Consider the following 22,502-nt stretch of genomic DNA (forward strand, 5'->3'; position numbering starts at 1 on the left):
GGGAATACTCCTGCTTTCCGCACTTGCGATCAATACATGCGAGGACCACCTGGACCCTGGGATGCGCCCATGTGTGGTGGTCCCATGCTAGGCATGGGGCCGCCTCCACCACCTAGGGGTGGACCAAAACCGCCAAACCCACCAAATTGGTTGAACTGTGATGGCTGAGGATCTTGGAAGCCTTGCACCATGTGTGACCAATCCATGTCACGGTCGTCGTCGGGAGGGCCGGGCCTGCCCAGAGGAGGCATAGGTACTCCAACTCCGGGCATGCCTGGAGGTGTCATGGTCATCTTCTCAGAGCCGGCATTCGACACTGGTCCGATCCCGGCCAGACTATTCCCAGGGGACTGGTCCAAGGGAGACTGCTTGTCAGCCCGCTCCCGACGACGTTGCTCGGCGCGCTCTTGCAGGACGACAATGAAGCGAGGAACAGGCGCGTGCTTCCCTTGCGAGCTGAGTGCTGCGGCATGGGCATCCCACGCTTTAATGAACGTGTTTTTGAATGCCATATGCATGGGGTTGTGGAAATTGTTCAAAAGGCCCCTGAGGTCGTAGTTGGCGGTGATGGCATCCCATGCTCGTTCTACCATTGGACCCAGGACCCGAGTGCGCAGCTCTTGTACAAGGAACATGTACGCAGGGAATGGAAAGTGATGTCGCGAGTACCACTTAAAGGGAATAAGGCTGTCAGATGACTGTACGACATTATCATACTCGATCATTTGCGTAGCTTGCAGGAAGAGGTCCTCCCTCTCGACTCCCTTCAGAGGCATAGCTTCTGCGTTATGCATACGCACCAGAAAATTGACGACGCGCATCTTGCACAGAGCTTGTCGTGTCATTGTGATGGTGAAGAAGTGAAGCGGTATCTTTGAGTCGCACTGCGAGAGATATGTTCCCTCCATATGTGCGCAAAAGCCATCCAGGGTGTACGTTGGCGAATCGGGAACTGCAAGACGTATGGTTGGGCCACCACTTGGCTTGGAGTCTCCCTTGGCCGAGCTGGCCTTGGGCTCCGGACTGTTGATTTTCTGACTGTCGCGGTTGCTGTTGCTCGCCACAGCCATGGACATTTCGATGCGAGCCAAGGCAAAGATCATCTCGGTTGGCCCTGTGTGCGGATTTGGCATATCTTTTCCATCGACATGGAGATCGCTATCATTGACGTTCAGTGGCATTTTGCAATCACCACCGCTTGACAGGGCAGTCACTGTCGAGCCAGTCATCTCTCCAATGCGTCGGTCGTAGCCAACGATAGTCCACCACAATCGTCGCCTTTGCTCAACCTCAAAGGGCGGAAGTCTATAACCTCCCGGGTCACGATGAAGTCCCATGCGTTGTGCCATACGGACAGCCATTCCATTCATGCAAAAGATTTGCCGAGGGTCGACAAACCAGCGGACAGTGAACTATCCGTCGTTAGCACCTTGCAACGCCAATGACGGGAGATACACACCAAGTAGAGCACAAAGGCCTGTAAACAGAGCAAATCATCGACGCGCATGAAGCTTGCGTTTACAAGTGCTTGTTGTGCTGTAGTCAGGTACTTTTTGAGGACGTCCTGCTTTGGCTCGTTGAACATGTTCTGAGCCTCCCGCTCCTCCATGGAAGTGATCGCCATGAGGTAGATTCCAAACATCAACGACTCGATGTTCTTGGGAGCAGTCTCGAGATTCGACACCGCTTGGAGTATCTGTGGTTGTATTGTCGGTACATGGGTTATCTTGAGCAGTGAATTGATATTATCAATGTAGATTTGCCACAGCTGGAAGATTTGGATAGGGTTAGGGTGAGCTTTTGTGACGGATATGAAAGAACCGCCAACAATAAAAGGGAACCCGTCTTCGTTGCTAAAGAGTTTGTCAAAGGCTCGATGGATCGTTGAACCTTGGACTTCCTCATCAGACGAATCCTGTATCAGTTTCTCGCTGGCACGGAACTTTTGATACTAGTCAGCATGGATATTTGGCGGGCGCGGAGGATTGCCAGTACCTCTTTGTGCAATGCGAAGATTGAACTTGATGGTCTGGGTGTGGCTGCGTCAGTTGTGCCGTCTAGCGCTAGGTCTCCTGGATAGATCTCACCTTTCTCCGGTGGACGCAGCTGATGGTGACAAGCTTGGGTGTGGAGAGGCCTTAAGCGCGTGAAATTCGCTCTCCAGATCCTCTACGTCGTCACCTTGGGGTCCGTCGGAACGCAGGTCTTGGCCGATAGGTTCGAACCGCACCCCATGCTCACTTAACATCCCCTCATACTTCTTGAGCCTATCGATCAGGTCCTTCTCCTGCAGCCGTTTCTTTCGACGTCGAGGCTGCTGCGGAGGCACCACCCGACATTCGACTTGTGCTTTGACGCAATTCGCACATGGCTTGTTCTTATCACAACGCACCTTGCGTTGTTGACACAGCACACAGCTAGTGCCCCTGGTCAGTTTCACGGCTGCTGGGTCTAAGGGCTGCTGTGGGTTTGGCTGCTGCTGATTTTGGATTTGCTGGTTCTGAGGGCAATTTGAATACTGGGCCTGCATTTGCTGGTGATTTTGCTGTAGATGCTGCTGGTGATGCTCTGGGGCCGAGCCTTGGGGCACCATGGGCCCGGGCCCGCCTTGAGGTATGCTGGGTACAGGCATCATTACAAGGAGCTTGGATGGTTTGCAATTGGCAATCTAAGGAACCTGTTAGTCAAGTCGGATCAACCAGAACGACAGCACCATCGGCTTGGCTAAAGGTCAAGGGGGAGTGTGGGGACTAAGCGTGGCTGTATCAGCCGCAAAGGCTAGGTTGCGCTACCTGAACAGCTCTAGAGCGAATGCCGGATTGGCGGTGTGCTTGCAGAACAATGGGCGAATATCCTTACTCTCGTGGTGTATCAGGGCTGTGTCGGGGCTGAAAAGCTGTAGGGCTGACACTCAACGTGCTAGACCAACACAACAGACCAACACACCACCCACGCCAAGGGAGCCTGATGTAAGTGGCGTCGTGTAAGGCGAGCGGTTGATAGTGGCTGTATCGCCTACATCCAGGACGGATATCTCAATATGCTATTGCCGGGCTGGTGAGCGGTTACGGTCGTATGTAGGTGAATGGCCGTAACCTCGATTTTTCAAGCCGCAAGACTGAAACAATAGTATCCTCAGAGGACTACTGATGGTTGGTAATTGTATAATGGCGTGAGCTGTTGGCAGCACGGGGCGCGGTCGCACGCTGGCGGCTGGCACCTAGAGCCGTCCTCGACCAAGAAAAAGAGACGACAACAACAAACACCAGTGTCGCGATGATGATAGCTTGGTTGGCAGGTTGGGAGACTCGGGACCGAAACTCTCTTGAGTACGGAGTAGAGCTAGTACTTATGATGCGTTGGAGGGAGGGGCCCCGGCACCCAGTGTCGCCAAGCGTGCAAGTAATGACCGCTGGTCCCGCCACAGCTTTTCCTGCTTTGTCCCACAGCGTGTTATGCACTGTGTGTTGCTTGCTTGTCCCCGTCGCGGGCCTCAAAAACACCTCGGTGCACAGTGCCAGGTAAGGTATTTTGCCAATTAGAGCAAAGTGCTCGTCTTCTTGTCCCCCCACAGTAGGTAGCTTAATCTGCGTTGCAGGATCGATATCTCGGCAACGAACATTGGCCTTTGGTGCTGTCTTTTGCTTCGCTAAGGGGAATTTCTTAGCGAACGTACGGCCGAATCCACGAACAGCAGCAGCTCATAGTTGGCGGTCAGCGTCACGCAGCTCTGCATTGGTCGCCAGCACCTCCTCTCTAAGCGTCCAAGCAAAGACGACTGGTGGCAACCCTCCAGGCGGGACTGGTGAAGAAGGGCGTTGATACATGAATGCGCAGGGAACAGACTATCGCAAGGTTCGGCATTCCTTGAATGACTCAAGACGAACTATCAGCTAGGCTTGACGATTGTGCCAGCTCTGCAGGTCTGCGCCTGTGCTGTGCCTCGAAAGCACTGCGGAAAGGGGCCCAAGTACCGAGGGGTGCAGGGTACCATGGTTCATGCGCTGAGAACTGATGCACGATGAGATGTAGTGATTTCCGTCACGGCCCTATCAAAGTTCGAGAAACACACATTGGGCCATTCCAAATACAACAAGTGCATAATAATCGGTCTCTCTGTAGGGCTGCACTGGAGCTCTGCTGGCTGCAGTAGCCTTCAAAGGTCGCATTGACGAGACCTTTTTAACTCCATCCAGTGGGGAGGTGCAGTGCCCTTCCCCTCCGTTCTAACAATTCTTCCCGCCAACAGTCGATTCGTCGCTCCTCTTCACCACGAGTCGCTGTTTCCCATCCCAGTCCTACGAAAAGGGAACTTGTACTTGAGTTTCGATCTTCAATACCTCGACGCAGCGCCTTTGTCGTCACCAAAAGGCCCGAGCGATCGCAACCTGACGAACCCAGAGACACGTCGTGTTCCAGCCAAACAACGTTCCACACCTATCCACGAGCTTCTTGCTCACGAAGCGACAGACGTCCCAAGCTTTCAAGGCATTCACTTGTTGGATATTCTTCCAGTGCGACCAATTCATCGACTCGATCATTCCATCACCATCAAGCCACAGGTCTGCGCTGCGAGCCGTCATTCCCCTCCGAAACCTACCTAATCATCCTCCTCGCCCCACGGACCCTGCGCTTCTCGCGACATCCCGAAGGACTGTCCGAAACCCCGCGTTATCAGCACTTGAACGAGCACCGGGCGATACCTTTTCCCAAAGGACACAGAGAAGTGATTGAACATGGGCAAATCGTAAGTGACAATTTGCACGTATCGGTTTAGGTGCCAGGGGCGAATGGTGTCTTGTCGCGCGGTTTGTCCCCTAGTTGCCCTGGATCGACACCACCCACGATCACCGGCGACGTCATAGGCACATTAGCAGCACCATCAACTTTCTTAGCATCACACTTTCCATGACAGATCACGCGGCTAATGTTATATATCGCCTACCAGACAGTCAAAGCTCTCAGCAGATCAGCTTGCTGAGCTACAGAAATCGACGCATTTCGACAAGAAGGAGCTCCAGCAATGGTATAAAGGTACCTATATCCACCGACCCTGGTATACAACAACAGTCACTCATAACCATAGGCTTCCTCAAAGACTGCCCGTCCGGCATGCTGAGCAAGGAGGAGTTTCAGAAAATCTATCGCCAATTTTTCCCATTCGGCGATCCGAGCTCATTTGCCGACTATGTCTTCAACGTATTCGACAGTGATCGCTCTGGCAGCATCGACTTCAAAGAGTTCATTTGCGCCTTGAGCGTTACCAGTCGCGGCAAGACAGAGGACAAGCTCGACTGGGCGTTTCAACTGTACGACATAGACGGCGATGGGAAAATCAGCTACGACGAGATGCTCCAGATTGTGGAGGCGATCTACAAGATGGTGAGGGTCTTGCTCGAGAGCTCTCCCAAGACGGCAGACACTAACGCGAGGTCTAGGTTGGCTCAATGGTGAAGCTTCCCGAAGACGAGGACACGCCTGAGAAGCGTGTGAAAAAGATATTCGCCATGATGGACAAGGACGAAAATGGCAGTCTGGATATAGAGGAGTTCAAAGAAGGCAGTAAGCGCGACGAGACTATCGTCTGCGCGCTATCTCTCTATGATGGGCTGGTCTGATGCCAAAAACCCGGTTCTGGCAAACTACGGCGCAGGGGAGCGATGTGTTTCTTGTTTTTACGAGCGGCAACTTGTGGCTTTACTACAGAAAGAAAGACTGCGGTTACAATATACGGAGGAATGAAAATATTCATTATAACGACCCATGGCATAGGTATGTAGATGAAGGAAGACGTAGAGAAGAGCGTGGAGGGTACTACAAAGCCTTTATATAAAGATTGAAGGTGACAATCGATTCTCCGCCTGTTAATATCATCTCGCCGGCCCGCTCAGCTAGTCTGCATATCGGTTAACCTGTATCATGTCGCCATGCGCAGCCAAGCTTGCTGAAGGATAAGTAAGAGCGCCACCTCCAATGTCAATTCATTCCATTTAAGTTGTCTTCGAGTTTGATCTAATTAGGTTGTGGTATTATCGACTTTAATTGACGTTGGTTAGTATTTTATGGTGGGGCCGCACCTATCAGTCTGAATTTATTTTCCCTTTGACTCCGAGACAATATTGAAAACTTCACAAAAACATATATGATGGCACTCCGACATTTTATTTCAAGCCTTGAAGACGAGATTGAAGATCCAGAAGAAGGTACATCTCATTTCCCCCCAACTTCCCTCAACGGCCGCTGAAGTGCCCTTGCTGACCGAGATGATCCAGAAACGTTTCTCCTCTTCTCTCGCCCCATTCCCTCACATAATCTTGGTTTCATCGACCCAAAAGCTTCGTCAATCGACGTCACAATCTCCAAAAGAGATTACACTATCCATCAATCTCCAGGCCTCCTCTCATCAAGTAGGGTTGGTGGAACAACAGGCGCAGGCACGCTCCCCGACCTTTCCCCCCTGCCATGGAGCCCCGAACTAACATCCTTGTTCCAGTGTTGTGGAAGATCACACCGTTGTTGGCGGATTGGCTCCCAGAATCCCCTCTAGCCTCTCTTCTCACAACCTCCTCCTCTGTCCTCGAACTCGGCTGCGGTATCACGCCTCTCAACGCCCTGGCCCTCTCCCCGTTGGTAGGCTCATATGTCCTCTCCGACCAAGCCTACGTGCAGAAGCTAGTCGCCAAGAACTTGACAGAGAACCTCCCGCGCAAGAGAAAGGCCCACCAGGCCCATGTGACATTTAGAGAGCTGGATTGGGAGACCGATCAAGTTGCAAAGGATACCAGTCCGACGGGCACGTTTGACATGGTACTCGCTTGCGATTGCATTTACAACGAATCGTTGGTGGCACCTTTGGTACAGACCTCAGTCGACGCATGTGCTCTGAAAAGAGAATCCGGGGATGAGCCTTGCTTGTGTGTAGTCGCGCAGCAGATGCGAAGCGATGACGTTTTTCAGGCATGGTTGACCGAGTTCCACAGACGCTTCCGAGTCTGGAGACTGCCGGACGACATGGCACCGGAAGGCTTACGGCCAGACGATGGATTCCTTATACATGTCGGCCTACTGAGAACTTGAGGGAAAGTCTGCGCATTGAATCGCCCTTCACATCACTGACGAGAGCGATCACGAGTATCATACCACATAACATCTGCAGCTATCCCCTCGACACAGCCTTGCTAAAGTATACAAGCGGTCCGTCAAGAAGGACACCAATCACTAAGTCCACACACGTTTAGAGGAGTATCGCAAATCCGAAAGTCGACTCCTAAAGATACAGCAGCTCCTCCCACAAATGTCCGAGGCATTCTATGACATATGTGCCGCCGATGGCCGATAGCCACATCACCTAGACGAGGACCGTCAGGCCAATAAACAGACCAGGCAGAGAAAGGAGGAAAGCAACGAAGTCCAACAGAGTTGCCTCGTCATTCCTGCTCCGCGCCCAATAACCAGAAGAAGAATTGAACACCGGCCTTGTCAGATTCCACCAGACACGAACACAGCCCAGAAAATGACAGTAGACCTTCCATGCGACCTCCTGCTGTATGGGCCACAATTTATTCCGAATCGTGGAAAAATGACCTACGATGTCGTCGTCTGCGTCGTCCAGTTCCCACGGATAACTCCCCGGCACTGCTTTCTTTGGGGTCCAGGGGATACTTTGGTTTTGGCAATTCGTCAATCCCTTGTCCGATCGAAGCATCTGGTCGTGGCTCCCGGGACTCATTGTTTGCTGTGGCACGTTTCTTTCCAGAGTTCCCAAGCCTGCTTTTGCGATGATTATTGGCACTTGTATCCTGGCGTTGGCTGGTGGAAGCTTCGGCGAGATATGGAAGTCGTGCACGGCCGGCGACATGAGCTTCGGATCTCTTGCAATGAAGGCCCGTTGAGCAGCACCCAAGGCAGGGATAGATGTTGGTGACATACTGTATCGGCGATGCATCTGACGCTGCACCGAACCTTCGACACGACATAGGTCGGGGACATTCGCCACACTTCGTCGCCTCACAAACCTCTTGCTTGGGTAACACTTTCCTGAGGTGGGCATGGTATCGCTCCGAGTCATTTGTCTCCCCGGCGTGGAGCTCAGCGGCGAGTTCAGTTTGCGGCTCGAGAGGACAGTCAAAGCCTGCGCTACTGCATAGCTTGCCGCCAGCTTTGTCAGTGGGATAGTCGTGGCTTTTTCCTCCAGGCCAACTGTCGGACTCTTCAGCGAGCTTCGTTGAGTGATCCCATTCATTTCCCGTTCTGATCCAGTAGTGATGATGATGGGTGTGGAATCTGGCATTCGCAGAGCACGTTCCTCTAGACACTGGATGTCTCTCATCGAACCATTGATGATTCCGTGGTGCGACTGGAGTATCGGAATTTTCTCCTTCTCTCGCGTCCAACCCACTGCATCGCCATGCATTGTGCCCTCCTCGAGAAGCTGGCGTGAGCCTACCTCCGCTAGAAGGAGGCCGGGGCTGCGTTTGGGTGTACCATGTGTCAACTGGAGTACCTCTGCCATCGGATGGTATCGAGATGAGAAGCCCGTGTCGCTGCCTTGGTGGGTTTCCGGTTTGCTCACGGGCCTTATCCCTAAAAAAGAGTCACTCGCAGCGGGGTTCGCCATCTTCACCGTATCGGCGGACAGATCTCCTCTGTGAACGCCAGAATCAAGTATCGAGTCTTCAGATTGATCAAAGCGAATATTGTTCTCGTAGTGCTCTCCCGCGTCAAGGGTACGTGCGCTGCTCTGACGTGGTCTATTGTGGATGAGAATGCTCGATGAATGAGAGCCGACCTCAGAAGTTGGCTCTGGCACCATTGTGTCTGGTATCATCCTCGTTTCAGTGGCTGAAGAAGGAGCCCCCAGATCACGAAGCGGAGGAGGAAAATTAATTGATGCATGTTGTTCCATGATGGGAAGTTGCGGCGAGATCTGGTACGTCTTGTCGATAGCAAGGGACATGCTACCTGTAGCCAGTCAGTACACAAGCAGACCTTGAGAAAGATTTTCGTCCACTTACGAGAGTTGTTTGGGTCACTGCGAGGCGACTGGGCCACCGGGCTGACGCCTGGATCCTGTATGGATGACCATTCGTTTGTGTGTCGCCGCCATGTTACGCCCTTGTTTGGGCGGGAAGGAGTCGAGGGGCCATGCGTGAACTTTTGTTGAGCTTTTGTTTCCTTGCGGCTGTTCAGGATATCGCGCTTAGCCTGCCGGGGGGCATTTGCCTTCTCGCTGGTGACGTCTCCGCTTCCTTCGTTATTGGCAGTGCTTGAAGAAGTCAATGAGTCCTCCGTGCCCGTCCTGGGGTTGAAGCCTTGAACACCGAGAAAGTCACTACTCTCCTTCAAGTTTCGACGTTTGCGCCGCAGCTCCTTCTTGGTTTCGATGGCGCGGCGGGTCAGGGAAAGGCGACGGTCAGCGAGGTACGTGGCTTGCATCTTGCTCTCGTCGGTGGGCTCGCTCTCATGGGACGGCTCTTGAAACGCCACTTTCTTGTCAGGGCAAATTTGCTTCCCAAGTGAAAGTTGCTCGGGCACTTGAGCCTTGGGTGCGAAGCTAAACCTTCGCTCGTCCATATCGGATGAATCAGTCACTGTGTGCGCTGAGACTACACGCTGAGCTGGAGGTGGTGTATCCTTGGGCGGATCATGTATGACAGTTGGCACATTCCAATCCAGTATGTGGCCTGAGTCTGTCGTCCCACCTCTTCTTGTGCGATGACCCTCAGTAGCTTGGCGAAGAAGGTGTGCTTGCGTAGTCTCTGAGTCGTCCTGTAAACCGGCTTCTCTGAAGGTACTACCTCTCTCTGGTCTACGGCTCGGCCGTAGATTCTTCCACCATTTTCCTATTGAAGATGACCTGTGGATTGCGTTCCTCTCGTCGGCTTCAAATGCGCGGTTGGAGTGTGCTGAAGGGAGTCGAGGCAGCGGCTTAAGATCGAGAATGTTAGTTTTGGGTGGTGTCTCCGGAGTCTTCGGTGGACCTTGCGAGGTTGGAGGCAGAAAGAACGCCATGACTATGCTTCGGCAAACGCGTTTATCGGGGGGTACCAGGAATGGTCACCGTAAATGATGCCTGACTGTTGTCGCAACTAGACAGGGGGCCACAAACACTTTCCCCTGCTGAGCGGCAATGGGACGAAGGATAACAATGAGGGCTTGGAGGGATGGAGGACAAAGGGAACCATACTCCAGTTATGGTTCTGGTCGGGTAAGCTCATATGTCCCGAGCAGCGGACTTGGAAGGCTGCCATGCAGTACTTGGCCCTACCTCCAGTCACAGACGACTACGTTCCTGTATGCAGAAGTAACAGTGGCAAGAGTGAGCATCGAGGGAAATGTAAATCGCTCTCAGCACCAGGGTCAAGCCATTCGGAGCAGTGGATGGAAAGTGCCATGATGAAAGCAAACCCAGAGCCAGGTAGGCGCCTTGGGTCTGCTCCTCTCTCGGACGACACAGCTGAATTTGATGGCAGGAGAAAGGTCTGGTCAGCTTTGGTGAGCACACAGGCAGCATGTACGAATGAATCGTTTGTTCCAATGGTAACGCAATAATGTTCATTCCGTGTATGCAAAGAATAGCGTTCTTGGATACAATGACAATGATGGCTTCGCACTGGCTGATTTTCTATCCACGCTATGTCCAGTGTTGATGCCACCGTATGCAGTGACGAAAAATCCAAGCCTTTACCAAAGGGCGTCCCTATCAACTCCAACCCATGTGAACACACAACCCCAAAGCGCCGTGTATCTCAATCGTGCAAAATGGTCCATTAATAATATGCTCCTCGCATCTTTGGGAACCTCTCCTTCGCTTCGGTGGCACGGGCCGCATCTGGCCGAGCCTGGCCAACAAAAGGATTTGGCCTAGAGTAGCCTGGAGTGCTTGACATCCGCCCCGGACTGTTCTTGACAATCGCGTTCTGCTTGCCCATCTCACTCCTCTCTGTCTCGTATGCGGTCATTTCGCGTGAATTGCGGGGCGATTCGACATTGTGGGAGCTGTTGAGCCTTCCCAGACTAGCAGAGTGCTTCAAAGGCGACCTTTCGTGAGAGTAGGCGCCCAGGTATCCACCCTTGCTGCTGAGATTCGCCGTGGTCGAAGAAAGCGGAAGTGGTTGTACCGAGGTAGAGCTGCTGTAGTAATTCGCAGGCATGCTCTGGCGTGACGGCGAAGGCCGGGACTGCGTAGCAGACTGAGGCATGTCGGATTGCCTGCCGACGGTCTTTGGTGTGAACATCTGGGAGCCCAGGACATTTGTGCGACTGGGTGTAAACTGATCTGGTGTGGCGCGAGTTTGGCTCCTGCTGTAGAAGCCGGCGTTGATGAATGTGGTCGGCGTCCCGACTTCGACGAATTCTCGAGCGTTGGGCGGCTGTTGCTCTGACACTTGTGTGCCAACATCTCTCACGACGGGGTGCATGCGCGGGTGCACGTATTGTGAGTCGTATTCGTGGAACACCTCTTTTTGAATGATAGCATGGTCCTTAGCCTGCTGTGTGAACAACGATTTCCCAATCACGATCTGCGCCGAGAGTGCAGCCTGAAGCAGAAGAGTCGTGAACACGGTCACGCTAGGCTGTGTGTCGAGCGATCCTATCGGAAGAAACAGCCAGTAGACTAGCACATGGCCAGGACTGAACACCGAGAATATGCACAGAGAGAAGGCACGCGGGTCCCATATCGATAGCTCCCAGACATCCTCATTCTTGTCTGGGTGTGCACGGGCATCGGCCGATTCAGGCGCAAGCATTTGGCCGAGGTAGCGGAGAGGCGAGGAGCCTGCAGGCGCCGAATCCCTCTTCACGCGCTGGACAGAGGACGTAGCAGGCTTGACCTCGACGTTGGCGGAGAAAAGTCGGTACTTGCGGGTCCGGGCCATTGTATCGAAGCCGTTCGCGAGCGAGATCGCAACTAGAACCCATACAAGAGGATGGACCTAGTCCCATATTAGAATTGATGCAGGACGCTTGTCGCTGAGTCACTTACAAGCCAGGAAAACCATCCTGGACCAGTGCCATCCCCAAAGATATCGTCGTTCGATGTCGAAGGACCGGAATTTGCGCGAGCAAGCAGGAAGATAAAGTTGAGCGTGAGACCGATGCCGTATCCCGAAGAGTCGGAGTCCCAGTCGCTGGTCTCCATCTCCTCAGATGCCCAAAGCCACCAGTCCATCGGGTTGAGGTAGCCCTTCATGCGTTCGACGAACGGCTTGCGTCGGATTAGGCGCGGCATCGTCGCGTGTCGAATGGCGCGTTGTGAAGCTACGGGCACATGTAAGCGATGAGAAAAGACCCCTGGTTGCGTTGCAACTGGTCAGTACACTCTCGATGAAGCCAGGTGGCGGTGGTCGAACCGTCAGCGTGGAGTACGAGATGGCACACCTGGTTGTTGTGAAAGGGAGTGATAGTCATTCAGACTCTTTCTTCGCACTTCGCAGCTCGACCTGGAGCTCAGCACAAAGGCTCCACTCTGCGGGGCGGATTGGATGCACCCATGGCAAGGTACCTTACGTACCGGGTAAGGTAGCGCCACAGGACCTCCAGCATATCGAGCTGCGACACGAACGAACGAGCGATTCCCGTGCCTTAGCCTTTGATACCACAACCTTCTCGTACGATCATGGCTGCCTCCAACGCCGACTACAAAGACCGCCAATTTCTTGCCGTCATTGGCGACGAGGTAAATTCTTCTTGACGACGCGCACAGCGGCCTCCGCCCTCACACATTCACTGACGTAGCCAAGGACTCGGTGACGGGATTGTTGCTCGCTGGTATCGGGGTAAGGCTGACCAGCTCACTTGTCGTATAGACGCTCACGCAGAGTCCAGCATGTCACCACGGGCGGCGAAGCTGAGAAGAACTTCCTCGTAGTGGACAGCAAGACGGAGACTGCCGCCATCGAGGCGGCCTTCGATCGCTTCACCGCAGAGAGGAAAGATATCGGCATCGTCCTGATCAACCAGCACGTCAGTCGCAGCACCCTCATATAGGCATAATTTGTCACTGATGGCTCTAGATTGCCGACAAGATCCGACACCGCATCGATACGTACACTGCCGCCTTTCCTGCGCTCCTCGAAATCCCCAGCAAAGACCATCCCTACGATCCGGAGAAGGACAGTGTATTGCGGCGCGTACGCCGTCTATTTGGCGAGTAAGATTTGGGCGCGTAGGATGGGGCGGGGTCCATGGGTTCTGCGGCAACCCTATTCTCTAGAGCGAGCATAGTTCAACGGCATACCGACATATACGCCGCAGTGCTCGAGCCAGTGTCGTTTGCAATCATGTGCACAGAATGTAGCAACGGCTTCTATCATGGCGTCGTGGCAGTTGCTACATGAAATCAAAGTAGAACAGCCAGTGAATTGTGTATTCGCTTAGTGTAGAAGAAACCCGAAATGCAGACCATCGAGACAAACGCAGAATGACAATGCCAAGAATCACCTCCACCACCAAGATCCTCCAAGGTGCTAAACTCTACAAGTCCTGGTTGAAGAATGAGCCACGGCTGAAGGCAACAGTCGCCGTCAGGCATGTGATCTGGACATCCTTGGCGGTGTAGACATCTGCCAAGACAGTGTACTTGCCCTGGGTCGTGTTAGCATAGCAAGCATGAGAGATCGAGCAATACATACGGGAGGAATCTCGGCAGGCAGGTCCACGCTCTTGGTGATCTCGAGATCACCAGCCTCCAGCGGGCACTCGAGATCCACGTTGCCAATCTCCTTGCAGAAGTCCGCCTTGGTGGTGATCAAGCGGATGAGGCCGTACTTGACGGTCAGCAGGACATAAGCACCCTCTTCGATCGTCTCCTTGATGGTGCCCTTGGCCTTGATGACCAGCTCATTGCCACTATCGCAGGCATGTTAGTCTCTCTGAGCTCGGTATATCGATGCAAGGTGCGACGTACGCCTTGGGCGGGTTAGGCGACAGGTCCACACTCTCAATCGTGACAAGATCCTTGGAGTGATCGCCGGGACAGAACTCGAGAGGAGAATCTCCAGGTATCTTGTTATCGCCATTGGCGATGGCGTCGGGGGCGTTGCCGTTGAAGACGCTCAAGGCCGCAGCCGGGGCCAACAGGCAGGCAGCGACGGCTGTAAGTCTCATATCGGCGTCGCGTAAATTGTTGCGAGAGAAGTGGTTGTAGTGAAGTGCGTCGAGCGTCGTTGATGGTTGCAGAACGCTTGCGATGGCGGTCAAGTTGTTGATGTCTATCAGCGGCGGAGTCGGTCTGGTCCCAGGCCAGGACTGGTCTGGGGGAGCAAAGGCGTCATGAGACGAAGGCGCGCACGCTGATTGGTAGAATTGGTCAACCAGGCGCCAGGCCGCGCAGCGACTTTTCAGCCTTCCGTGCCTGCCTGTTGGAGCTGCTGCTGGCAAGCATGGTTTACTCAAGCTGGCAGTGTTGTATCATGATACTATTGATAATTGTATCTAGCTACGTATTGTCATCATTGTCAGCGGTTTTCCTTCCAACCCGGACCACATGCACCTGTCCGCGCCCCGTCGCAGGCTCATTTCCCAGCCGCGTCCAATTACCCACCTTAGCCAAACTCCAAGTGGACCACGTCTGTGTCAAGCCTCAGGCATACCCTCCTCCGAACGGGTATATAAAGCCTCTTCCCTTCGCAATTTCTTAACTCTCGTTATACTTACCTTGCGCATTCCAAGGCAGCTCAAGATTTGCCTTGGAAAGTGAGGGTGGCCTGCATTGCACATCGCGGAGTCAACCCTCACTCTATTGCCCTTCGGGGTCATAGTGCGTACAATTTTTGATGGCGTCACTGGAAAGTCTTTCATTGTGATTCCGGCTTTAGCTGGGGCATGAAGAAGGGCCATTGTACGAGTGATATTGTCTATCCCAGTGACACTGGGTCTGTCAGTTGCACAGAGCTAGATGGATCCTATCCGGTGCTAGGTCACGCTGCGCGGGCGGACTGGAATCTGGAGCAATCGCAGACGCGGTAATACGTAGCTGCTGACCCAACGTGTTGATATCTCAGACCGCACAGATGTTGTGCAACTACCCTCATAAGAACCGCGTCGTTAGCATCATTATCTAGTTTCGACCCAGTAACAACAGTGCCATGATAATGACTGTCGACCAGCCCAATCAAGCGATCGAGATCCAAACCAATGAAAAAATGAAAGCTCGATGGGTCTAACAATATCCAGCCTAACGAATCAGATGCCTTCCAGCCGTATCTACCTTGGGAACCTGGGATATCGCCCGTTTCCGGTTTAATCGTAATCACCGATGCACCCGAGGAACACCGTTTTACCTCTTACGCATCCTGCACGTCACCGATATCTCGTCAAGCGTGGGTACTACTCCAAGTTCGATAGGAGCTGGCAAGCCTGGCATCGCGAGAGTTCATGTTGGGACTGGCTGGCAATGTGACTCACGGCCCAATCAGCGGCACTGACGGCTCCCAACTCCCAAACGAATCTGTTCGCTTTGCCGAAACTCAAAAAGGTTGGGCTGCCTTTCTTGGGCTGGAGGACACATGCACCCCTCCACATTTCGTACCCGCGTGCACACCTCTGAAACTCCGGTCCTTATCAGCTGTTCTCGCTCGTCGTCGAGCTGGATATTTCCAGGGCGCGACGGTGTTCGCCCTTCACACTCTGTTCTGCTCCGATTCCGCCCTAGCCCAGTGCTGACAGCAAGTTCTGTCTTCATTAGACTTCGATTCCAATGGTATTAGCAAACCCCAATTCAGTACAGAAAGCCCATCATTCACAGTAGCAGAGGCCGACCCGCATCTCGCAACACGAGTCCGGGATCTTTGAGGTTTCCCATCCACCGTGTATGCTGGCTAACAAAACCTACGCCGCTGGAAAGGACGTTTGACGTAGATCACAATGGTGGCCATGTTGCCAACCGCACCACGACGGAACACTGCCATCCGACCTCGATGATGCATCATCAACCTGCACGGCCTGCAGCCTTGCTTGGAGCAAGGCCATCAGCAAGGATGGAATGCCTAAAGGCTAAGGCCAAAACTTGTCATGTTTCTCTACTGCGCTAAGATTTCCCACGGCCACCGCCAGTCCTTGTCCGGACTAGCGCATGCGTCTTGGAAGCGGGGCCTGAAAATGCTCATCAGCAATGGGAGAGCGCTGTGGTCGAGAGGTGCCAGCCGCTTCCAGTAGTGGAGGGCGGCGCGCCCAGCAGGTCGAGGCCGCTACAGCAGCAAAAGTCTGGTGCGATTTTCGGTGCGAGCCAGCCAGAGCGCAGGCATTCTGGTCGCAGCACCAGCTGAGTGTCGGACGGGTCGTGGACGCAGCAGCGCAGGCTGCTTTTGCCAATCTCCTCCTCCAGTCTAGTCCTTCCTTCCCCCATCCATTCTCTCTCTTCCCCCCGGCCTTTACTACGACTACTCGTCCTTTTCCCTGATTAACACGTACTGCCGTGAACTCAGTTCCTGCGCCGCTTCCTCTTCAACGAGTCAAACTCTTTCATCATCGAAGCCTCACCATACTCTGCCTCTCGTGAATCCATCGCGCACCGGCCCCTCCGTCCCTCGCTGAGCCAACCTCGAATCTCTTCGATCACGACGAAACTCGCGGCGCAACGAACTCGTACACGCGCGCCTGCTTGCAAGTTTCGACGCGCCATTGCTCAAGCGATCCACGTCCGAGCAATCGACTCCCGTTACACGTTGGCCCCCCTTCCAAATCTGAACAGCTGGTCTTCGTCCCTAGGTGACAGGGCTTGCGTCTCTTCGTGTCACACTGCCCGTTGGCCTCGACAGTTCTGCCGACTGTCTCCCTGGAGCGCTTCTCGCTGCTCGCTCGTCGTGCATTCAATCGAGCTGGCGCGCTAATCTAGGCGTCGTCATGCTCTCAACAGCGCGTCGATAAGAAGCCACCGCCACCCAATTTGAACGACAATCGTCCCGACATCGTGGCGACGATTCACCAGATGATGACTGACAGACCGGACACTCTCCCTCCGCCAGTCTCGATTCCTAGCCAAGTCGTCCCCATCCTCCCTCCAAGGCCAGTCGTTGAAGAGGACGAAACCACCCCAGTAGAGGTGGCTGAGGAAGAGCCGTACACTATCAAGTGTATCTGCAAATTCTCTGGCGATGATGGAAATACTATATATTGTGAGAAGTGCGACACTTGGCAGCACATTGAGTGCTTCTATCCCGAAAACAGAGCCGAGGCGATCCGCGAGGATTTTGCCCACGCCTGCGCAGACTGTCATCCTCGGCCGTTGGACCGCCAAAAGGCAGTCCTGCGTGCTACCCAATTGAAAAATGGCGTCGCTCCGTCGACTCAATCGGAGAAGAAGCCCAAACGCCCTCCTCCCAAATCTCAGAAGAAGAAGATCAAACCTGCGGATGGCTCGTCGAGTGACAGCAAGCGAAACGGCGGCATTAGCGATCATCAGCAGCAACCCGCGCCGAAGAAGCCAAAGACAGCACATCGCTCCTCTCAGTCCGTTGGATCCCTAGCAGCTAAACGAAGCCCATCAATATCACAAGCGCGAGGGCCGCACGGACGACCGCCATCCCCCGCCAACAGCCCGCCCAATCTCCCGGAAGACTTCAGAATACATCACTATTCGCTGGCTTTCCAAGCTCTGTGGAAGACAGAGTTCGAAACAGTCCACGACAACACGTTCCAAGGCCTTGCGGTCCCCGGAGCGTTAGCGAGATGGCTCCACGATGAACAACTGATGCAATCCGAAGTTGGTCACAGCCGTGCTGAGGTGTTTCAAGACGCATCGTCTGAGGCGTTGAAGCGGAAGATGATGGATAATCAAGGGATAATGCAAATCGCGTCGAAAGAACAGAATGTTGACGCAACGACCATGTTGCGCTGGCAGTACATGACCACTCCAGTGGCCATTCAAAAAGAGGATCCTATTTTCGAACTCAACGGCGAAATTGGATTCCAAAAGGACTATTGTTCGGATCCGGAGAACTTGTGGAGTGATCTCTCATCGCCTCTTCCCTATGTGTTCTTTCATCCGGTCTTGCCTTTGTTCATTGACACCCGGCACAAAGGATCGCAAGCTCGGTTCGTACGGCGGAGCTGTCGCCCGAATGCCCAGCTGGACACTCTTCTCATTGACCGGTCTGAATACCAGTTCTGGCTTATCGCCGACCGGACAATTGCACCCAATGAGCAGATCACTCTTCCCTGGGATTTCCGACTGGACAAGAGTGTAGGCTCGCGATGGCTGCACCTCTTGGGGCTCAGCGACGACGACGCGTCCCGATCAGACGAGCCTGAGATGAGCGAGAATGAGTACAACGCGATATCAAACTGGATCGACCGCATCCTGTCGGAATATGGCGGTTGTGCCTGCGACCTGGAGAACAATTGTGCTTTTGCTAGATTTCATCGCCTCTATCTCTACAGCAAGAACCCACCGAAGACCATGGGCAAAAAGAAGCATCGGAAGCATCGGACCCAAGCGATCTCCCCCACGAGCACTGGTCAGGTCAGCCGGGCCGCAAGCGAGGGCCACGGCGAGGATGACACTCGGTCCCAGACCGACATATCGCGCAGCAAACCATCAAGCCGAGACCCTACTCCTGCCCGACAAGGTTCCCTCGACCGAAATCGCATCCTCACCGAGCCAACCGACCGAGACAAGCGCAAGGTGGCCATGGTGGAAGATTCATTCCGCCGCATGGAGCAACAGCAGCCCGCCCGGAAAAAGAAGCGTGTTTCTGATGGGACTTCGACCTCATCCAAGTCGAATCGAAACGGCTCGACATCGAACTACAAAGATGCCGGGACGGGAGGTAGCAAGAACGGTTCACCAGCCGCTGCCAACTCGCCTCGGCTCCCCAACGGCTCGAAAAGACGGACGTCATCTCACCAACGTTCTCGGCAAGCATCAGATGCGCCCAGACCTGTCTATTGCAGTGCCGGAACCCAGACCGACCCCGTCGAAGACGATTGGTTCAGCAAACCGCCCGCCCAGCCGCGCAAACGTGTCATTTCTTTGGCAAAGCGACTATTGCAGAATCGGAAATTGTGCAAGCTCGAGGACGAGAGACGACGTCGGGAGCCATTGACACCCCGAACGTCGTCAGGCTCTGCAATGGAGGTTGAGCTACCGAACGGCATCAAAGCATCCACGGGCGCGGAGACCGCGTCTCCAGCCACGTCACAATTCGAGGACACGCACATGAGCGACGCCCACGGCAATTCGAGTCCAACCAGCGAAGGCAGTTCGAAGAAGAAGACACCAGATCTTCGCGTGCAGATGCCACCCGTCCCAACTTTCGACAACACCGGTCTCCGGCCCGTCAGCGATACGGCGCCTGCATCCGCCTCCAGCACGGCTCAATCGCCCCTCTCCACCTCTAGCCTTCCCACTTCCTTCCTCACAGGTGGTATGAATGGCTTCGTCCAACCGTCGCCTGCCAAGAAGAAGCTAAGCCTGAGCGACTACACGAGAAGGTCAAAGGCGGCAAGCAAAGTGACGGGGGACGCGATCACTGTCCGGTCGACGTTGTTGAGCCCGGCGGAGACAAAGGTGGAAATTGTCATGGACGATGTGATGAGCGAGGCAAAGCCTACCACTGACTCAACTCTGGTCCCGATCAAGGACCCATGAAGGAATAGTGCGACGGCCTGTTGGTGTAGGAATGTGTTTGGTCGATTTACATGGAAAATCTTGGACGGCGGAGTTGTTGGCGTACAGGACAGAAATTACACGGTCACGACTGGCACGTCGGGGATTCTTTTCATCGAAGACACGAGGGGTGTCCTGGCGTTTGGTACGATACAAAAAGCTGGAAAACGTGTTGCCGCACGAACCGAGATTAACTTGGCCTGGCCCCTCCTGTTTTGCTCAATGGTCATGAGCTGTGCGGCGGCCATGGAGTCCAACTTTTGTTAATGTTTTTTTTGGTTGCAAGGGAAAGAGAGATGCCCAGGTCGGGCTTTTTGCCTTTTTTGTTCTCGGGGCGAGGCGATACCCCTGGCGTTGCGAGGGACAGTACTCTTGCTGATGATTACTACTGCTACTACTTTACTCATGGAAACTTCTCATGTACTTATATAGTGGGCTCCGTGGGCAGGTAGCCACCAAGTCATCCCCATGTCTTTATGGGGAGACATGCTGTTATGATCAGACATTGTACAACTCTTCGCAAAGTGGCTCATTTCTATTTCGTGCCCGTCTGCGCGCTAGATTCTCTATACTGGGTATATACATAGCGTGTGTGTGCCTGGTCGCTCCAGCGTGCTGTGGCGCCATTATTTGTCGACAGCGGTGCCCCAGTTGTCTTCCTTAAAGACGAGCAGGGCAAGCTTGTGCCTCACAAACAGGCCGAACAGGCCGACTGCGGCCTGGAACAGGGTGACCTCCCAGGCCAGGCGATCCTCCCTGAGCGGACCCCTCCAGACAAGCCACAGGTTGAGGATGGTGAAGTTGGAGGTCTCGGTGAAGAGACCATCCTTATCGTAGGTGACGGCGACCAGCTTGAGCCCGGCCATGAGGCGCAGGCCCCGCGCGACGAGGGGGTGCGGCTGGCGGTCCGGGGACCAGGGCGTGGTCGAGGGCTCGAGCAGGCCGGTCCGCGCATTGAACCGGGGGAGGCGGTGGCGGGGACAAGGGAGGAGCCCGAAAACCTGGGGGCAGGAGTATAGGAAGTTGAAGATCTGGGGGACGAGGAGGAGGCCGAGGGTCTTGGAGAAGTGGCCGAGGATGCCGACGACGGCGAAGACCATGCCGGAGAAGTAGCAGTAGGTGTCGCCGACGAAGACGCGGGCGGGATACCAGTTGTGGACGAGCAGCGCCGCGGAGACGCCGATCCAGGGGAGGAGGAGGTAGAGGGAGAAGAGGTGAGAGTCGGTGGCGGGATGAGGGTAGGGGGTGAGCAGGTAGAGGGCGTCGTTGAAGGCGAGGAGGAGGGCGATGACGAGGCACTGGGAGACCTCGATGCCGTTGATGCCGGCGAGCATGTTGATGCTCTGGGGGCAGAACATGGCGACGCAGGCCATGTAGAGATAGTAGAGGGGCCCAAGGTCGAAGAGCTCACCGAGGTAGGGCTGGAGTTGGATGGGCAGGACGATGGAGGTGACGTCAAAGTCGACAAAGTAGACGACGAGGAGGGGGATGGAGGCGAGGCCGGGAATCCACCACTTGTGTCGCCAGCGAATGTCAAAGAGGTCGTCGCCAATGCCGAGGAGGGCGATGGTCTGGAGGGAGATGATGGCGCCGAGGTAGGAGGCGAGCTTGTTGTGCGGGAAGCGGTGGAGGAAGCGGCCCTGGTTGACGTACTCGAGGTGGAGGACAACGTCCCTGTTGCCGCCGCCGCTGGTGGCGGCGACAATGTCCTTGTAGAAGGGGAAGGGGATGAAGACGATGACGGCGAGCAGGTAGACGACGGCGCAGATGGCGCCCATGCACTCGGGCAGCAGGGGCCGGCTGGTCTTGCCCATGTCGTGGCCGCTGAAGCCGGCCTGGACGAAGCGGGGGCCGAGCCAGCGGATCATGGCGTAGGCGAGGGCGAAGGCGAGGAGGGAGAGGGCGAGGGAGGCGATGAGGGGCTCGCCATCGCCTTGGAATGTGTTGGCGATGATGAGGAGGGATGCGCCGGAGAGGGCGAGGAGGGAGAGGGTTTCGTTGCGGGAGAGCTCGTTGCGGCTGGAGGAAGCCATCGTGATAGCGGTGCTTTGGCAATGGTAGGAGGGTGAATCGCGAGAGGAGGGGTGGTGGTCGAGTGAGGTCGTGGTATGAGAGTTTGGCGATGGAGACGGGGGGTCTATCGGGTTGAGCGCATGGTGATTGTGGAGGGTCGCACAGCGCAATCGAGCTCTGTTTGCGTGTCGCGGGGCTGCGGTGGCACGACCTGCGCAATCGCGAGGTGATGTGAGATGAAGCTGAGGAGGCTGGCCGATGTGGGTGGGTGGGCGTGGTGGTGAAGATGAAGTTGGGCGACACGTTGTTGACACGTCTGCACGTGTTCGCAGTTCAAGTGCCGACGCCAGTGCCAGTGAAGGCTGGTGGAGGTTTCAGGGGTCCAGCTCCAGCTCTAGCTCCAGTCCTGTCCTGTCCGGTCTGGCCAAAGACGGACTCCGATCGCAACCCTCACCGGCTTTCGGGTATGTGATGTATGTCTTGTACTGGGCCATGCTGCGCTGCCACACAGACAGACGGGCACGTCCACTTGTTGATTATCTCCGGTTGTTCCCTCGCGAGTGTTCCAACGGACGAGTCAGTGTACGCGAGGCGGCCTGCATGTGGACGACGTCTCGTTGGGCGTCGACTGCTGCGCGTCTGACCTTCTATTCAAGGGACAGATCTGTCTGTCCTCACCAGAGTGCGACGGCCTCTGATTGCGGATTCATCAATGTTGCTGGATCCCGGCGAAGCGCAAAGGCGAAATGGCCGTGGATGATGGCGTGCATGTCCTGCAATGCATGAGGCCGATAGATCACCGGCTTCGGATATCCGAATCTCCATCTCCATCTCCATCTCCATCTCCATCCCCAACCAGCTGCCTATCCGCAATGCCGCT

The 22,502-nt window shown here is 54.7% G+C and overlaps 8 protein-coding genes across 8 annotated transcripts; 3 read left to right on the plus strand and 5 right to left on the minus strand.

Moving 5' to 3' along the window:
- Positions 1-29: 29 nt before the first annotated feature.
- Positions 30-2,530, minus strand: J7T54_002354 (putative transcriptional regulatory protein-like protein; the record flags this gene model as incomplete). The annotated part of the gene is made up of 5 exons (XM_051505525.1): positions 30-1,412; positions 1,460-1,942; positions 1,996-2,029; positions 2,088-2,317; positions 2,393-2,530. The coding sequence occupies 5 exons, from the start codon at positions 2,528-2,530 to the stop codon at positions 30-32; spliced, it is 2,268 nt and encodes a 755-aa protein (XP_051362973.1).
- A 2,206-nt stretch (positions 2,531-4,736) lies between these two features.
- Positions 4,737-5,618, plus strand: J7T54_002355 (putative neuronal calcium sensor NCS-1; the record flags this gene model as incomplete). Its single annotated transcript, XM_051505526.1, has 4 exons — positions 4,737-4,747; positions 4,949-5,034; positions 5,087-5,382; positions 5,439-5,618. The coding sequence occupies 4 exons, from the start codon at positions 4,737-4,739 to the stop codon at positions 5,616-5,618; spliced, it is 573 nt and encodes a 190-aa protein (XP_051362974.1).
- Positions 5,619-8,789: 3,171 nt separating this feature from the next.
- J7T54_002356 (uncharacterized protein) lies at positions 8,790-9,573 on the minus strand (the record flags this gene model as incomplete). Its single annotated transcript, XM_051505527.1, has 3 exons — positions 8,790-8,817; positions 8,955-8,961; positions 9,015-9,573. 3 exons carry the CDS (start codon positions 9,571-9,573, stop codon positions 8,790-8,792), a joined length of 594 nt encoding a protein of 197 aa, XP_051362975.1.
- A 1,196-nt stretch (positions 9,574-10,769) lies between these two features.
- Positions 10,770-12,232, minus strand: J7T54_002357 (uncharacterized protein; the record flags this gene model as incomplete). The annotated part of the gene is made up of 2 exons (XM_051505528.1): positions 10,770-11,936; positions 11,987-12,232. 2 exons carry the CDS (start codon positions 12,230-12,232, stop codon positions 10,770-10,772), a joined length of 1,413 nt encoding a protein of 470 aa, XP_051362976.1.
- Positions 12,233-12,619: 387 nt separating this feature from the next.
- Positions 12,620-13,157, plus strand: J7T54_002358 (uncharacterized protein; the record flags this gene model as incomplete). The annotated part of the gene is made up of 4 exons (XM_051505529.1): positions 12,620-12,679; positions 12,744-12,779; positions 12,829-12,966; positions 13,017-13,157. 4 exons carry the CDS (start codon positions 12,620-12,622, stop codon positions 13,155-13,157), a joined length of 375 nt encoding a protein of 124 aa, XP_051362977.1.
- Positions 13,158-13,476: 319 nt separating this feature from the next.
- J7T54_002359 (Phosphatidylglycerol/phosphatidylinositol transfer protein-like protein) lies at positions 13,477-14,386 on the minus strand (the record flags this gene model as incomplete). Its single annotated transcript, XM_051505530.1, has 4 exons — positions 13,477-13,587; positions 13,635-13,851; positions 13,910-14,255; positions 14,317-14,386. 4 exons carry the CDS (start codon positions 14,384-14,386, stop codon positions 13,477-13,479), a joined length of 744 nt encoding a protein of 247 aa, XP_051362978.1.
- Positions 14,387-16,930: 2,544 nt separating this feature from the next.
- J7T54_002360 (SET domain-containing protein-like protein) lies at positions 16,931-19,591 on the plus strand (the record flags this gene model as incomplete). The annotated part of the gene is made up of 1 exon (XM_051505531.1): positions 16,931-19,591. One exon carries the CDS (start codon positions 16,931-16,933, stop codon positions 19,589-19,591), a length of 2,661 nt encoding a protein of 886 aa, XP_051362979.1.
- A 644-nt stretch (positions 19,592-20,235) lies between these two features.
- Positions 20,236-21,642, minus strand: J7T54_002361 (uncharacterized protein; the record flags this gene model as incomplete). Its single annotated transcript, XM_051505532.1, has 1 exon — positions 20,236-21,642. The coding sequence occupies one exon, from the start codon at positions 21,640-21,642 to the stop codon at positions 20,236-20,238; it is 1,407 nt and encodes a 468-aa protein (XP_051362980.1).
- Between the last annotated feature and the right edge of the window lie 860 nt (positions 21,643-22,502).

Source organism: Emericellopsis cladophorae (genome assembly GCF_022114955.1).
Source record: "Emericellopsis cladophorae strain MUM 19.33 chromosome Unknown NODE_15_length_399893_cov_118_242817, whole genome shotgun sequence".
NCBI lineage: Eukaryota > Fungi > Ascomycota > Sordariomycetes > Hypocreales > Bionectriaceae > Emericellopsis > Emericellopsis cladophorae.